General features: G+C 41.7%; 1 protein-coding gene across 8 annotated transcripts in view; it reads right to left on the reverse strand.

Annotated features, from left to right (window-relative positions):
- TENM4 (teneurin transmembrane protein 4) overlaps positions 1–18,435 on the reverse strand; it is a 1,677,033-nt gene that overhangs the window by 74,371 nt on the left and 1,584,227 nt on the right. For all 8 annotated transcript variants that reach the window (XM_084535211.1, XM_084535210.1, XM_084535214.1 and 5 more), the window contains 2 exons: positions 7,819–7,938; positions 1,856–2,117 (listed from right to left, as the gene is read on the reverse strand). In XM_084535211.1, coding sequence (XP_084391337.1) covers positions 1,856–2,117; positions 7,819–7,938 — 382 coding nt within the window. The remainder of the gene's footprint in view (positions 1–1,855; positions 2,118–7,818; positions 7,939–18,435) is intronic.

The following is an 18,435-nucleotide window of genomic DNA, read 5'->3' on the forward strand; positions in this document are numbered from 1 at the left end:
CCAATACTGTCAGTGGCAATCTGATACCTTCAAGATGGTCAGTTTAATTGATCTGTAGGCTCTGCTGACAGTATTGATTAGGTTTCTGTCAGGTTTAATGGGAGCTCGAACATCCAGCACACCTCCAGACGACTGTAGGTGAACACCTGATTTAGATACCTTAATCTCAAAATGAATCCCACTTAATTACATTCCGTAACTACAGGTGTCCAGTGCCATTTGGGATGTCCACGTTATCCGTGACATTCACAACGGTTTGGCAGATGTAATGCAAGACATTGATAGGAGAATTATTCTGAATTGCCAGTTGGAGACCAAGCACAATATTTGCAGGGCATTTCAAATGGCCCTGCCCATCTATAGTCAGGAAATCGTATTGAACCATTGCTTATGATCTACATCCCTGGCCGCTTTCACAGTCAATAGACAGACACACTGTTATTGAAGAGAAATTATAGAATGTTTTAGTTCGATAGATATAATTAACAAAATCTAACAAGTACCCTACCAAATAATGAGTGAGGTTGAGTGAGATTATGATTATAGTATCACTGTATCAGATATTTGCTTCTTTCAGCACTGAACATCGCCTTTCATGGTGCTTGTTGGAATAAGAAAAAGAGACGTGAAAATAGAACCGAGAATTTGCAATCTGATGGACATTACAAGATATGAGACTTATTTAGTAATTAAGCTGGGACAAACCCAGGGCCTCTAATTGGAAATTAGTGTGGGAAAAGTTCACGGGATATGGCCCAGAGGGAAACGTAAAGAGACCACTAGACTCATTTGTTCAGTACCTGGTTCAGTACCTGGTATTCCACAATTAGAAGATATGAAGTGACTTCTCTCCTCATTAATGCTACCGAAACCCCAATGGAGTCAAGCAGGAAGCACACAATTTGTCGCTACACTTGTTATTATTTCTACCTTGGCAGGTTATTATTTGTCACTAAAAGCAATACCCAGGACACTCTGAATGCTGGCATCTAAAACCCAGGGAATAACATGCCCAGGAAAGGAAAGCTTGAATTCTGCCATATCCACGTGTAGAAGTGAGTATTTTTACAGAGGATGGGGAACTGAGTTGTTTGCATCATTCAGTTTCCACTCAGCAAAATACTTTGAACCCACGGCAGGTTGTTACAACTACTTTATGTGACCCATATGTCCTTAAACACCAGGAAAATGGGGATGAGGAATAAAAAGCCACCCTCCCACTCTGCTCAGCCGTCCCATGTGTCATGAAACGCAATAAAACCCAGGTGCTCCACGTGCTGGCCATTTGCCAGGCCTTTCCCTGGCTGACTGCACGCCCCAGCAGCTTTGCAGACTGAGGGCTGTGTCTTCAAAACCCAAGGAATTTCACACCCAGTACCCTCCCACTGAAGTCTGTAATGCCCAGCGGATGAAAGTTGCTCCTGAGCAGAAGAAAAGCATGAGTATAAGAAGCTCCTAAGCCTTGCACTGTGCTTTAGAGTATTGACTGCCAAAGGGCTGCCAGAAGGTTGCTGCAGGTTGCACGGGGTCCCATTTGAATTCCTGGGTGAATTTTGCCTTCCAAGGTGAAGGCAAAGAAGCAAAGCCAATGTAGGTTTGCACTGCCAGCCGCAAGTGCTTTGTCTCCATCTCTGAGGGATAAGGAGAAACAAACCTGGCTACGTGTGTGCTCGTGAGTGTGTGCCCCTACCAGACGTCTGAAAAATGGGGAGACAAACTGGGAGTGCTTCTTTTCAGCGAAGCAGGGGGGGAGGGAAAGACACAGAAGCATACTATTGTTCAATTTGGTCAAAACAGGTAAAAGAAGGATAGAAAGGAACTGGGTTATCTTCTTCTGGGCTCATAGGGTTCATACCTGGATTTCAGGAACGATAGGGCCTTTCTCTGAGCAGGAACTTGCAAAAGCTGTCAGCGGGGATGGCGAGACCACGGGGTTGGGCCGAGCGAAGTTACTGAGATCACAGCTGGGGATCTCATTCTCCTCGTGCCTCATGACGATGGTTTCCATGACGAAGAAGCGATCCCAGGGCAGCCACAGCGTGTGCTCCTGCGTGATGAAGGGAGCCCGCTCGAAGTGCAGGATAATGGAGATCCCGCCGATGGTAACAAGATCGAAGCTGTTTTAAGAGGTGGAAAACAAGGTTAGTGCAAGCAACACCCCGTGTGTTTGTAGCAAGGAAATATGTTTGTAGCAGAGAAGTAATCACAAGTCCTCATAGGCCACAGGAATACCATCACTCACATTTTACAAATATAAAACCTACAGCTCAAAGAAGCTGTTGTTGGGCAAGAGCAAGTGGAATAGGCAGGAGTACAAACACTTTCTTTGCCTGTTATGTACTTGTACATTAAAATATTCCCATCCCCCCCTCCCCCCCCCTTTTTTTTTTTTGAGAAAAATGTTTGTCTTTGCTATTGCTTTTCTAGTGTTATTTGACCATACACGCTCATTTTCTTTTTTCTTAACGTATTTTTCATCCCACCAGAGTCACAGATTGGATCAATTCACATGCTGAAATAAACTATTTGGAAAGTGGTTTCTCTGACATGCCAGCATATAAATTGTCTTGGCATTCACTGCTAACCTGAGTAATACCTAATGCAAGTGGGGAACATGTGGAGCCCAGTCGCAGACTGAACCTACTGTACTAGGAACGGGGAAGAAATGAGGACCAGAAAGGCAGCCTCTGTGCCCAGCACTCAGCACTTACACACTTATCTTTTTTTTTTGACTCTTAATCATTTAGAGCAGGGCAGGTAAGTCACTGCCCATGGTCCAACTAAAATCTGCAACTTCGTCCTAGGCTACCGCCAGCCAAGTGGCTTTTCTGTCTGTATTAGTGTTAGAGAATATAGAATATCATGTTGGGTTAACAGACAGCCCTCCAGAGCTGTCTGAAAGGATGCTATCTCAAGAAGGAAAATATTTTTCCTCTTGATGTAAAGATGTTGGGATAGAGAGTGCCGTTTGCTTGTTTTGCCTTCGTGCTATATTTAATGAAGCACTACAGGATATATCTATTATGTATAGATGGAAACAAGAGGCACAACTGAGAAAGGAAGAGATTTTGGCACAAATTGAAGACCTCCTGTTTTTGTTTGTGCTTTATTTATTTATTTAATTTCTTCAGTATCTATTCTGTTGCAATGCCAAACCCAGGTTTCAGGCACAGAAAGTTTTCTCTTCCCTGCTTCTCACTTGAGATGCTTGGAGCTGGTATATGACAGCTGTACGGTGTATGACAAACTTGCAGTTGTGTGAGAGGCTCCCTGGCTTCAGCACTGCTGCTCATGTGCTTTAGAGCTGTGTGCCCAAGTACTTCTCTGTGCATGAGGAGCAGGATCTGAAAGCATGCTGACAGCCCAGAGCCAGCCTCGATGCCCCTTGTAATTACAAGGTAAGAAAGATGATGAAAAAAAGTATCTAAAATTATTTTGTAATTAATTCTGAGGCTTTCAGATCTGCTGCAAAATCCCCAGAGGGGAAACAAAAGGTACAAATTACTTCTAAAAATCTTTGGCAAGCAATCACTAAAGAGATTATTATTATTATTATTATTATTTATGGACAATAGACTGAGGTGCCATTTAGTAAATATAATTATGACAAGAGAGTTATTCAGGAAAGAATGTTAAATGGAGTCCATGGGAGGGAGAGGAAAGCATTTTAAAAACCTAATGACGTGTTTATTCTACCACTCAGCTGGGGACATCGACTTCCCAGACCTATGGAGCTTGGCTTGCAAGAGCCTGACGAGCAACTTGCAGGTCCTTGCCAGCAAAGGCTCGCAGCATTTGTACTTTGATGAGGATATTTTTAACAGTCAATTAGCATTTGGCAAGCCCTGCAGCTAGGAGGGCGAAGCTCTCTTTGCATGAATCTGGGCACTAAAAGGGGCAATGGGAGGAAAGAAACAAACATTACAAATGATGCCCAACACATTTTTAGGCAAGTGGGAAAGAGGTTTTATTTGGAAACACCTCTGTTTTGCTCCTTTGTGAGCGGTTCTTGGCTTCCACGAGCCTTGGTCAGGGATGGTAACCTGTCTGGGGAAACAGCTTTGCCTCTCCTGCATCTGCAAAACAGGGTGCAGAAGGGAAAGCACCACCTCCATGTCAGGCTCCAGCAGCTGGAAAAGCACAGAAGTGCAATCTTTTGCAGCAGGCGCTGCTTGCTGCACATGAGCTGTTCTTCCCAGAGACACAGGGTGCAGATTGGAAGTTACCTCGCTGAACTGAACACAAAAAAACTAAAAGCAAAACCAAACAGAAAAACCTAAACTGAAAACACCCTCCTCCCAGCTTCCCTTAGTGAAATTAAATTTAACAGGAACAAAACCATCTTGGGATTGAAAGAATGAGATAATTTTATTTCTGGTTTTGCTGCTGTTCTCTGATGTCTTTTTTATCACTCTAAAAAAATCAGACTTGTTGTACCGTCATATTGTTCTGTTTTTCTTAAAAGACTCTAGAGAGACAGGCCAAAGGCTGAAATTCTCTATTTATCCACAATGCAGGCTCAAAAGAAAAAAAAATAAGCACAGAAAAGCGTAACCCTTTCTCATCTCTTTGCTCTGAAAGGCCAATGTATTTCTGAGAGAGCTGATGCCCACGTTGCTGAATGTGACAGAGGGGAGATGAGACTGGAAATATCTGGAGACTTCCCTGTCTGTTTATTAACAGTGCCCCCACAACCACGTGATGTCTTATGGCCTTTATAAACCACCAGATTGATCAAATTTAAAGCTTTATTTAAAAAATGTGGTTTATAATCCATTACAAAGACTTTGTTCCATCTATTAACTTGCTTTACAGAGAAATCACACAACAGAGCGGTTTCAGAGCTGGCATTTCATCTCCATGCCTTGTTACCTGAATAGAGTCTGTGTCCCAATAATCAGGCAAGAATCACATGTAAGCCTTTATGTTCTCAAAGAGGTTTTCTGGGAGGAGCAGGGATGATTTTGTGAACAGACTAAGTAACGTGACTTAAATAGGACCAGGATTTCACCACTGGAGACTGTATCTGGCTGCTGTAATGGGAGTGGAACCTACCTGCAGAGACCTGGGATACGCTGAACCATTCACAGGGGTGAAAAATTCACTTCACTGTAATTTTAAAACTGAAATTTCACTTACAGTACTCATTTTGAAACTTGGTCATGCCAGAAAAAAAATTACTAAAGCAACAAAATCAGCTTAGGAGCCAATCAAGTTAAGCTGATGCAATTCTGTCTTTAAACTCCCTTACTTTAAAAACACAGTTATTGCCCTGCTATCAGTAAACTGATTTGCTAAATCAATTTAAGGGAACTCAGCGCACGTTTTCAAGAATAGATATTCCTATAGTGAATATGCCAAATAATAAAGGCAGTGAGTTTTAAGCAGTTATCTCATAACCTCTGGAACACGGTAACTGCTTGCATGCATGCTCCCATTTTTCTTCCAACCTGAACGACAACAGAGAAGGACTGGATGACCCCGCATGACTGTGCAGTGCCACGGAATGGAGGTGCATACAGCCTGTTACTGTAGTTCAGGAGAAGCTACTTTTTGCTAAAGAGCATCAACTTCTTAAACCATGGTGACTCAATCACACGAAAACTGCGCTGTGGAAAAGCTGATGAGAAGAGAGATGCTTCTTCCTAAATGGTCTAATTCTGAAAACCATCAAAGTACGTAATAGAAACAGCAACAGTGTAATTCTTTATGTGACTTCCAAAGTGCTTTACAAATAGTGTTCAATAAATGCTGTTAGAACCAGTAAGGGAGGTGAGTAAATGTTACCTCCCCTTCACAGGATGGTTGGATGGTCTAACAATGGTTCAGAGATGCATCTAATGATACCTGCTAAATTGGCAACAAGACTAGGATTAGAATTAAGGGATGTCTAATGCCATTTTCTGCCCTGATAATTTTAGTTTGAATGCTCTTGAAGATTTCAAGCTAATTTTTAGAAGGCTTTGCCAAAGAGGAAGTCACTGGATTCTGGTGCTCTTTAAGAAAGGGCTTTCACCTGCCTATTTATTACCTCCAGAGTACAGCCATGCACTGCTCTTCCATTTCAGAAAATACCTGCATGTATGCCTTAGACAATTTGGGGAGCATTTTCGTGATTCAAGAGCCTCAGTACTGCAACTGGACAATTTGTTGAACGTCGTGCACCAGACCTGCACGAGATTTCCATAGAAGCAGAATGATTTGAGGGGAAGGTGAAGAAATTGAGATCAGAAGAGCTGACACTGCGCTGCCTGGGGTTCGAATACCAGCAGCTGCCACCAGAAATCCCAGCTTCAGGATGAGTCCCACATGCTCTCAGATTCCCTCGTCTGAGGCAGCTGATCTCTGTCATTTGTATCACTTGGACCTGAGCGTCTGTCAGGGGCTGAGTCAGCAAACAGCAGCACTGAGCTCCTTGAAACCAATTTAACTTCTGGAGGCTGGCAGCAGGCCCCAAGGAACCAGCAGTTCACTGAGGGTTGGTGGAGCATACTGATGCTGCAGCTGCATCGCTTTCTGGCTGAGCTGGAGGCTGGGGAGGACGTGGTGTGAAAGGAAAACCCCTGGCTTGATCCGCCAGCAGAAGTAGCCTTATAGCTGAAGTGGAAAGAAATAGTAACTCAAAGATTGAAAGGTGCAGGGATAGCACTGCTCACCTCTTGCCCTGTTATGTTTGTTGGCTAGAGGTGTGGTTAAAGGCAAGGTCCCTCTGTTTTAAGTACAGTGCAACTGCAAAGCAAAGAGATGGTCCCTTCCTCAGAGTACATGTAATCTACATGAGATATTGCACATAGTAATCGTGTATTGTACAGGGCAAGGAAACAAGCAGACAGCAAAAAGGTTATAGCAGGCATTATTGTCCAAGAGTTTCACGGATATATATGTTCTAACATATGCAGATTTTGTGCTGGTCTATATACAGCAAATTGATGTCGAGCATGCAGTTTGAAAGCAAAGCATGTTCATGCAAAGTGTGTTGATTGAGTCTGATAGATACTCATAGCATAAATGTGCAAGGCTTTTTCCTTTTTGCTCTAATGCCTAAGCTATAGGAACTGCAAAGGCATCCTTTTCTGAAGGAGAGCATGAGTTTTCCAGGGATGCCTCTTTATTGTCATATCCTACAATAGATGCAGCATCACTAAGCCTCCTAGTCACCATCACTGTTAGAGTAGGTGCAAAACCCCCCGAGCATGAACAAGGCAGCATTAATCACATGTTGCTAGCACACGTTCCTCTCTTTCATTATAATTCTATCAGCTCCTCTGGCCAAGTCAAACCTTTAATGAAAGTGGTGAATTGGAGAGGTGCTAAAATCCATAAATCCTCTCCCAAGTGCTAGTGGTTAGTAGTCAATACACAGGGCATGTGCAGCTGGAACCCCTAATATTTCATTTTTGTTCTTAAAAGAAAGGGAGCCAATTAGTGCTGACAGACAAAAGATAAGATGAAAGGCTTTCCCAATTTGCAATGGTTTTGTTTTGGTTGAGAGTGATTGTTCAGATTTTAAGCACTTGCCTCTAAAACAACTGTAATTTTAATGACTTCTTCCTAATCATTTCAACATGAATTAACAAGAATAGAACTGAAGGAAACTGCACGCATGCGCAGTTCATTGCCTAATTGTTGGCTAATGATTCTAGTTTATATTACAAAGTTAATAAATAATAAGAATAACAACCAACAACAGCAATGAGGCATCAACATCTTCAAAATGCATAAACAATAAATGTGCCCTTGGCAGTTCTTCCTTAGTGTTGATAGCATTAACACTGCACTCACTGCTTGAACACTGTAAATCCTATAAAGATGTCCTACCTGCCGTCCTGTCTGCTGATCGTGTACCCAAAAAGAGGATTGTTGACAAAGCTGATGTTGACTCCAACCAGAGGGGTCCCGTCCGCTGTCATCACCTGACCTCGAATCACACATGCATGTCTGGAAGAAGAAGGAGAGAAATGGTAAGAAATGGTAAGTCTTTTGACAAAGGGAGGATTTTCCTCTATTTCTGGGGCTTGGAGCTCCTTTTAATTAGGCAGCCCTTTTGTCTTGGAAAGCATGGGGCCATGCAGTCTGGCCTGACGGTGGCATGCTGCTCTTGAAGATTTTCTCACGAGGTGTGTAAGAACATTTGACACCAGAATTAAGGCTTACCTTTAACCCATTCTTGAAAAACACAAGTGCTGCAGCAGATACTTCACAAACTATGAGCTTCTGTAGGGTTCACAACATGACATGGGAATTTGCTGTAACCAGCTAAGTTTCGCAGTGCCTTGACAATACTGCCCTAACGAAGGGCAAACCACATTTTAAACTCAAAGAGCACAGAAGCATTTTAAGTACTGCACGGACATATTTACAGCACAGAAGCCCTCAGAGGTAAGAGGCACACTGGGCTTGACGGCTTATTTCATCCAGATTTCACAAAGACCCTTAAGTTACCATTTGGGAAGAACATGACAGATAATTTGCTAGGTTCAGATAGCTTCCCTACAAAATGCTTGAGGAATGGAGCAAGTTAACAAGACGGGCTTTTCCTGCCTGTCTTTTTCCAAGTTTGGTAGCTTGCACTATTTTATAGACTACGTGTATTCCAATTACTCTATGCCCTGTAATGTGCTTTTATCTGGGGATCTCAAGGATCTTTACAAACATTGATTAATACTGCATGATAGGTATTTTACAGAGAAAGCAAATAAAGCAGAGTGGTTTTCAGTTGTCCAAGGTCAGGCAGAAAATCTGCAGTAAAGCCAAAGACAGATTTTCTGGGTTCTCATTCCAAAGCCTGTTTCCAGAGCTCTAAGTCATTGCTATGCTGCTACCTGAGGAGCTTTCTGTAAAGACAAAGCATCACACGTCCGTGAGAGTGTCTGAGCCCAATTGCTGGCTGAGGCCAACTATTTTTCTGAGCAAAAACAGCAAATTGTGGTGTCAGTGTGCTAACATGACCCAGTGAGTGATTTTCCTTACTGTTGTCCTGGTGGAGAGCAGATATTGAAAGCCAATGTTTCTACAGGTGTGGGACCAGTTCTCAGCAAGAGTAAATCATCCCAGCTGCACTCGCTATCTGCCCACTTGAGCTGAGAAATGTCACTTCGCTGGTTCACTCAGGCAAATGATATCTGCACTGTTTTGTAACGTTGATTTCATAAACACTTGAAAGATCAAGTTATTTTCTTTGAGTCCATCGGAAAATCCGATATTGTATAATGCAAGGAGATAACGTATAATTTCTATTAAGTAAGGGCTGCAGTCGTTGTATATTCCACAGCACAGAAAACAGACCATTTGTCAGGGAGCCTTAAAACTCCTACTGATCTAAACAGAGAGCTCCAATATTAACAGAAATTCTCGAAGCGTTACCAGAATGTGCTGGCAATCTAAAATGTGACTTGATTCATATACAATTTTGGAATAGAACACAGGAAAATGAGATAATGGAACTTATTTTTCTGTCACCGAGTCTTCTCTGATATATCATCACTGACTTTTTAGGAGTCATGCAGGAAAAGACTTGGAGCCAGCTTGTAGTTAATAACATTTTTCGTATTTCTGTTGCTTCTCCCACTGAAGGCTCTAACCCAACTTCCAGTAGACAACAAATTTAAAATAATAGCCAAATACAGTAAAGTAAAACATATGTCACTCTCTAACAGGCAGGCAAAGCATAACTCAAAGGATCACAATACCACGGAATATGCTGGGAATAATGTCAATGCTTGGAATGACCCTGCTGAAGCCTACAGGTCACCAACCATAGGGCAATTTTGTACAAAGTTAGTATGTGCAATCACATACCTGAGTGAAGAGCTAGCCTTTTTCTTCCCACATTTTTCCGTGATTCCCTCCACCCCGCCCCGTCTCCTTTCCTATCCTTTAGGGAGCCCCGTGGAAGGGTTTGGAACTGTCTCCTCTCAGCTCCTTACCAGATGGCTGCACATTTTATGAAAGGCAAGGAATCACTACAGACTAAAACTTTGTTGCAGAGCATGAGGCACTCAATATTCTGGCTCCCTGATTGCATATTCAAGTCAACATGGGGACTGCTTGTGTTTTAAAATACTCAAGAGACAAGATCATGCTATGTTTTTGCAAACACAGAAAGAATACTTCCACTTGTTCCTTCCTTCCAAGAGTTAAAAGCAAGCAAAGGAAAAAATGCTGCAGGTGTCTCCCCTGCTGCCCCACTTAAAACATGTCCAAGCAGTTGCAAACTTCTACGTAATATAGCAAGCACATTGGCTTAGATCCTCAGCTCCTGTTAATGGGGGGATGTGCTTTATATCAGTGAGCATCTTGTCCATTACATATCACGGACAACTATTTCTTCAGTAACAGGAATCAGCACAATATGGACAAACAGATGCATTTGACCTCCAACCTTCCAGCAAGAGGCTTCATTCCCATCCTAGCTGACGTTTTGCAGTGCTGCCTCCACCACCATTTGTGCATCGATGTGCTCACTAACTCACTAGCATCCTTTTGCAGAGAAGCAGCTCATCGACAAGCCCAGCTGCATCCACCAGTCCCCCAGAGGACTACAACAATAGCTTTCCTTACGTGCTATAGGGAAAGATATATTCCCACAAAGGGGACATCCTTCCCAAAACCACAGTGATAAAAAGGAGCTGGAGCAACACGCACAAATCTGAATTCAGTTAAAAGCAGGAGGGATGGGAACTGGAGAAAAAACAAAGCCCAGACTCTGCTTGATTAGATTCTCAAATCTGCTCCTTCCCTAGGTGATAAAATTTGCCCCGCTTGGGAAAAACAGTGAATACAGTGCGTGGGAAGCAGCTGGCTTCTCTGGTGTCAACGTGTCCTTTCTGGAGGCAAGATCGACTACCCACAACGCACTGAGCCCCCCAGGAACCTGGTTAATGCTAATTTAGTCAGCCATTTCCTTCAGAAGACCTTGGTCTAAATGCAATTACACTACAAACAAGTTAAGTGGTATTGCTAAGACGCTCGGCTCTGCTAGAAGGTCTCCCAATATATTTACATAAAATTATCTCTCATGTTAATAGAAGAGATTTATTCCATCAGGCTAGGCCTGCCAGTTCAGAGTGTTTTCTGCAGTTGAACAAAATTGAATTTCTCGTAGCTAGAGCCTCGTCTTCCCATTGAATTATTAAAAGATTCCGCATACTGCCTCTGTTTTCTGTTTGTCTTTTGTTTTGTTTGCTTGTTTCCTTCACTACTTTTATTTTAGGGTGTATGGATTCTTGCTTTGCAATGAACAGCACTCTGCTGTTTTTCTACTTCTCTAATTAGACTTCCCCTATTTTTTTGTTAGAATTTGCCCATAAAGGCTTCCCTGAAACACCAAGCCATTGTCGAATTGCTATCTAGAATGCCAGATGGTATATCAGACCATTTTATACCATTGCTTTGTGAAATCGTCTTTATTCCTTTGAAAATTAATTTAAGCCTTCCTGGTAAGATCTGGGCTACAGGGGCAAAACAGAGAGAGTGCAATGATACCTTTACTTTCCCATTGCTCAGATATAAAGAAGGTTTGATAGGCTGCTTTACAAAATCTAAGCAGACCAAAAGAGTTTTAGAACAGAAGACAGAAAAGTAAATTCCCCAAAAGCCATCTCTCAGCTTCCCATGGGAGTACATTAAAGATCTGACTTTAATACTGTATCTGACCCAATGTCTCATAACTTAGACATTGGTCCTTCCAACACTTCTTATTCATAGCCGTTTTCTGCTGACACTGTGCTTGGCACTGGGACATAGAAAAAAAATACTGCTTTTGCTGAACATTTTTCATTGGAAAAAGAAAATCCCACACATTCTAAATCCTCTTTTGCTGAAAGAAATGTATATTCTTTCCCTGACTGAGAATAGGTGCCAAGGGGAAATCTCACCTCTATGAATTTCTGAAGCTCCTCAAAATATTTCCTCCAAAACTCATTGTGCCTTCTCCTTCAAAAGTTTCAGATGTATGGAGATGGTTATCATGACTACTCAGCCAGCCTCAGCCAAGATATTCATAATAAATATTTTAATTTGCTGCTATAAATCTTTTCATCTCTTTGATCTTATTTACCACTTCACATTTTACTGACATAGACATGCTGGGGATTTATTCTTCTGCTCTGGATGAACCTTCACCACAGCACCCTTGTGTGAAAACCTAGAAAGTTATTTCATGTTGGTACGAGCCTTACAATTGAAATCAGGTGATCCCAGCAATATTTCTTCTTCTGCTAAAGACTTTTTGTTCAACACTGGTCCTATCAGCTGGTCTGCATGTGTTCTAGTACTCCACCTGCAAAATTACAACTGAGGCCCATTTTCTTACAGGGACATTAAGAGGATAATTGTAGTAATCTGTTAATCACTTGCTCAGGAAATTTTACATTCTCATAGTACTTCATCTGCGACGTGCTGGGAAACCTTTCTGGTAAGTACCTATAAACACAGTCATTTGGTACAAACGTGATCTCATGGCTTTAGCTGTTGTGACCTTTATGCTTAATAATAAGGCGGGATGCAGCAAAACATACCTCGACCACTTTGGTCTGAATGCACCTGTCTTGGGTCAAAACATCTCAGGGCTGTCTAGCACTGGATAGACAGAAAAATTGGTAGCATGCCAGGTAAAAGCCAAGGGCATCATGATCAAGCACATGGACACAGAGAATGCCTGAGCTGACAGATGAAGGACAAAAGAAGAAAAGGCAACAGCAGAACATACAGACCTTCAAGTTTATTGCTTGTGGCAGTATCTCCCTCAAAAGCTGCCTGTAGAAAAAAGCTCTGTCTGTTAAACAAGCTCTGCCCACTTGCCTCTTAACTGTGCCAAAAAATTATCTTGATGGTCTTTCCTTGAACTGAGTCAATCCCTTTCTAGCTTCTTCAGTTTAGCTGTAGGAAAAGCTGAATTTGGAAACCCCTCTACTGAGCTAGATGACATCTGAACTAAGGAATTGAGGTTAGGAAAAAGAATGGAAAAGATCTTGCTAAAGGGTTTCTTGTTAAACAAGAAAGGTATGCTTATGTGAAAAAAGAAAAGAAAATTAAGGAGTAGCCATCCAGAAAGACTCCCTCAGCCCCACAGATAACACAAATGAGTTTCTGAAAGGGTTTGGCACGTGTTGGGCAGCCGGGATACAAATCATCAGTTAGGCTCAGCTGAGAACCTTGCCTGTAAGGGGAGCACCAGGATGCCACTGTCAATCTGACAAAGGACTAAATGTGTTGATATTCAGCTGAATCCCGGTCAGGGACTTGCTAAAGTGGCACTGGGAGACGTGGTTTGCAACACGTCTCACTGCCACTCAACTTTCTGAGAAGCCCTGGACCCAGGAAAAGAAGAGAAGGAGAAGACTGGATGATGAAAAGCAAAATTTCTAAGAGCTCTGACCAGGCTCAATGAAAGAAAGTAAATTCTATGTTGTTTGCAGCAAGAAGCAGTATCTGCCCTGTTTGTTTAACCTGCTCAATGAAGCTATTTATAAGGTCCCATCACTGAAGGGTTAGGAGGTGCTGACGATTCTTTATGTGGGTAGAAGCCTTAATTGTTAACCTTTTACAAGAAACCTTTGACAGTCTCTCGGATATTTTACAAAACAAACAGCAAAGCTGCCTGAATGAAATGCTCCGATGAAAGCACATTGCTTAAATTGTCTTAAGAAGTACAGGAGAAAAAGCAACCTAATGCTTGTATGCTTGTATGACTGTGGCTAATGAAGGTGGTATTTGAAGTATAGGAGGAAAGTGCTTATTAATCTAGATTGACCAAAACATATCCAGATGCAGATTTTCTTGTCTTTGTCTCTAGATCTAGTCTAACATGGCAGTATCAAAACATCGGGTCTTCTTCATTTGATCTTTTTAGTATCCGTGAGTGGGCTCGGCCTTGTGTCCAGCTGTTGGCCAGTTTCTCAAGCTCCCCACTGCATGCATCTGCCTCCGTTCTGCTCCATGATGAATTAGTCCTCTAAAATCTCCTATGGCATCGTGTTTGTCTGCACTGTTGGTGACTGTGGGTTGTAGCTCCTCCAAAGGGAAAAGAAGGCATCTTTCCTTCATGACAGTTAGTAATAAAATGTAATATTAATTTGAGGAAAGAACTGGACACCAATCACTTCTAGAAATCTCACGACTGGATGATCATTGCTCTCAGAACAACTCCCTCATGGCTCAGTTCCTGAAAGGCTCGGGCCCTCATGGTTTTGAAAACTTCTCCCAAGATTTGAACCTTATTGACCTGCTTGATGTCTGTTCCTTTCCTCAAGGGACAGACATATGAAGATGAAAGCACAGTCTGCCTCTCCGATCAGCCAAGCAATCTGGTCACTGTTGGACAGAGATGCCACTTCTGCCTCCAAAACATCTTGTGTCTCTATGCTTCATCGGTTCACTTGGTTTTGCATCCCAAGATTTTTCGGCTGGGAAGGTGGGAGGATGAAGGATACAGGAAAGCTGTTCACCAAGTAGGAAATGAAGAGGAACAGACATTGATGCTGGTCTCTGAAATTATAAAGCTGGTCCAACTATAATGGGGAAGTGAAAGTATTTTAGAATAGATTTTTATAGGAAATGTAATGCTTAATAAAGTTGGGATCTGCTTTACTGCAAAGTTTCAGTGAAAAATGCTTTTATTCACAGTGCAGTTGCCTAAGAAGTGCTTTAAAAGTTGACGATTCTTTCCTTCATTTCAGCACAACCAAAGAAACACACTCTTTTGCTTTGTACTAGGTCTCAAGGAAGAAGAATCATGCCCTCATTTTTTTAGGTCTGTAAAACCCATGTCGGGTTCAATAGCTCATAAGATGTGAGATAATTTTTGTACCTAATACTGAATTATGCTCATTTCATATTTTTTCAGAAGAGATCCAAAAACCATTATTTCTATGAGAGGTAGAGACTTTATGGTGCAATAATTTTCAAGAAGAATAATGTATTCATGCCAAGTCATAAAAAAAAAAAAAAGTCTGCAGATCTTACCAGTTTTGTATTATCGTAGTATTTTATGTCTGGTATTTATTTTGTAAGCAATGGCCACGTAGTCAGCTCTGAAGAAGAACCAAAATAAAAGCAATTCCTCCCATTGAATTTGAGGTTTCATGAATGTAAAACTGAACAGGACAGAAGAAATACATTATTTCCAGGTTAATTATAAAATGAGCTCCCTTTTTGGATGATCACAGGGAAAGTTCTTTAACTACATATAAGCTGCCTGATAGCTTTGTAGTGATCCAAAGGAATTAGGAAAAAAAAAGATTCAATAAAACATATAAGATTTTATGATTGGGATTTTAAAACTGATTTGCTATGTATGAGGTTTTAACCAATTTAGCAAGTAAATGTCACACTCAAAGGACACACTCTTCCTGATAAATCGAAATGGCTGACAACTGCACTGGGACTCAGCTGTTAGCATCCACCAGCTAGAGGCAGCTGATCTGAGCTGATTTGGAAAAGCAGAGCTTCACCCCAGCAGTGCAAAGCCCAGGGGATCAGCTCACACCAGCTTGGGGCTGGGTTGAAGATTTTGTGCTGGGCTGGCCGAGGGATGCTTGCCAAATTTGCAGAGGCAAGGCAGCAAAGAGCTTGGGGCAGAAAGCTCCAGGTTTTTGCAGAAGGAATGTGTCCGGGTCCCACGTGAGAATCATTACAGCAGTAGGCTGGTATTTTCTTTGAAGAAGGCAGAATGAAATAATCAAGTCACTCCACTGAACAGGATATGCTGCTCCTGGTGACGCTGATTTATCGAATGGAGCTACTGACTCAGCTCATAGCCATCACGCCAGTCATGTCTATCAACCAGCAGTATAAAACAACAGCCATGCAGGCTGTTCTTCTTTTCAAAGGAACATACCCCGAATATTGAATAAATATTAATCAAATGTCTATGTGCCAGATCCAAGAGATCCATCAGCATCTATAGTGCAGTTTAGACTCCTCAAACCAAATGTGCACATCAGCATCTGTGTAATCCACGAGGTACTTAACTCATTAGGAGAGTTTTGCTTTTCTGCTTGGGAGTTTTGAAGGCTCAGGTTTTGCTTTCTGCACGCTCCAGGAGCTCCCAGGTGCACAGGTATCACCTGAGACCTTCAATGTCCTGCAGGCTCCCGAGCCTCCTTCGAGGTTTTGTCCTCATCTCTATTTCTTTTCATATTTCCCATTTCCTCTGTGCTTTGCTGGTTATATATGTAGTACTCTATTTAATCCCTAGTATAATGCCAATATTTTTTTCAAGTATTCCTTCAGTTTTGACCATTTTTTCCCCACTGAGAAGAGAAATCAATAGTTTAATGTACATTAACAGAGAAGGGATGAATTCATAATTTCTTCAAGCGTGACTTTCTCTTGTAGATGGTCTCAGAAAATCTAGTGCAAGAATTCTTGGTAATAAATATCCAATAATTTTTAATATTTTTTAAAAACTGAATCTCAGCTTCTCTAATGACTGTACTCAGAACTTCCTTTCACTGCCACTTGTGAAAGGGGAATATAATTACGTTATGATTATGCTATCTATATTATGGAAAGAAACATAAAAATTGATTGGAAATTTTCTTTCAGAGTCCTGTGGGTACAAACTCCATGGAACAGAAGTAGGTAGCTACATATTTTGCATTAATTTGTTATATGGGAATAATGCCATGCTCAATGCAAAATCATTTTGAGCTGAAATAATGCCATAATATATAATTTGAAACCAAAATAAAAAGGCAGACGTTGAAAAGGCACATATATACGGCCTGTACACTGAAAAGGTAAGTTTTAAAAATATGCTTGTCTGTGTGTATGAGCAATAATTACCAAAATAAAAAACACTGGGTCTTTGAAAATTCCTCATTATTCTCCTACATTTCACAAAGCTGTGATTTGTAGCTAATGAGTAGTTAATTTAAGCAGAAAGAAACAAAAATAGACAGATGCCTTTGGAAGAGAGTAAATCTGGGAAGGAGATGGTTTGAGCAGGAGCACTGCCTGGTGTCTAGTATCTATGACACACCATTAAACAGATGCGGCATTTATCCCTCAGATCTGTCCAAAGCTGTTGGGCTGCTGTGTTATGGGAGCTCCTGCATGGCCTTCGAGGTGCCTGCAGTTTTTGGGGTGCATCCCACCATGGTATTTTGCTGTTGGCCCGAGGAACGCATCCTGCTAGAGCAGGGCCAAAGGGATGGCTTGGACCAGCCAGCCTGGGAGGAGTCATCAGCAGAAAGCCACACCGGGTTAGTTTGTTGTTTGACTTCTTTTTTGACTTCTGTCTAATTTTGTCAATAGAAACAGAAAGGTGCAAATGACATTCAGATCAGAATTTTTAACCATTAAAACTTACTACTTTCTGTACGTAGGATATTGACATGATAGCAATAAGGGACTATTCTTGTAGCTGATCCTGCTCTCTGATGTGTCTTCTTAACTCGGGGTTATTTCCAGCTGCCTGTTTAATTGGGAGGGGTTAGCACTACTGGCAGCAAGGAGATATACGAAAAATGTGCCAAAAAAAAGAAGCGGTTTAAAATGCATCTACTTAAACATCACCTGATTTGTTTTCAAATATTCTGTACAAAAAACACCATTTCTACAGATGGATTTCTGCGGAACGTTAATCCTCTGCCAACACCTAGCATAGACTCTGTGGATCAGGGCTTTAGCCTCTTCTTGCAGTTTTCTGACACTGTCCCTCAAGAGAGAACAAAGATATCAGGTGTCCTACTTGAAAGTCAACAACTTGACACCGCTGCATCTTGTGCTGCTCCTTACAGTGATGGACAACTAAGAATGGCTTAAAAATACAAAGCAAACAGCAAGAGTAAGTGGTTTCAAAATCAATACACGAACGATCAAGTAGCAGAAGAGTACTTGTTATCTGTTCATCAAAATGATGTGAAAAGACATTCTGTGCATTCAGAATTTAATTTAGCTACTTGCTTTATCATCATAAACACTCATTTCAATATGGGCAATGATTATTTTTTCTTCCCAAACATGAATAATATATAATTGCTGGTATTTTGGAGGAGACAAGGTCTTTACCTTTATCCATCTGGGTAATTTATCATTGTCTTTCTTTTTCTTCTGCAGTGGTAAGAGAGCTTGTCAGCTCAGCTTGTTCTTAAAAAGCTGGAGTGTAATTCAATAATAAATTCACTCAAAGGCTAGCTGTCACGAGGCATTCATTTATTTGTATCCATTAGGTGATCCACACTGCTGTTCTCTCTAAAGGGTAGCTAAGCTGTGTCTCTGAAGCCCAGGAAATGCATTGTACAGGTATTCAGTCATCACCCTCACTCCACTGCCTCTTCTGCAAGCCCATACAAGAGCTGCAGCCGTGCTGTGGTGTAACACCTCCTTTCCAGCTGCAGGGCTGGATGTAGCAGCCAGGCATGGCCTAGTAAAGCAGAAAGAGGCGCTGGTTCCTCAAATCCCTGACCTGAAAGATGAGGAGGGGGTCTG

Source organism: Aythya ferina (assembly GCF_964211825.1).
Source record: "Aythya ferina genome assembly, chromosome: 1".
In the NCBI taxonomy this organism is placed as follows: Eukaryota; Metazoa; Chordata; class Aves; order Anseriformes; family Anatidae; genus Aythya; species Aythya ferina.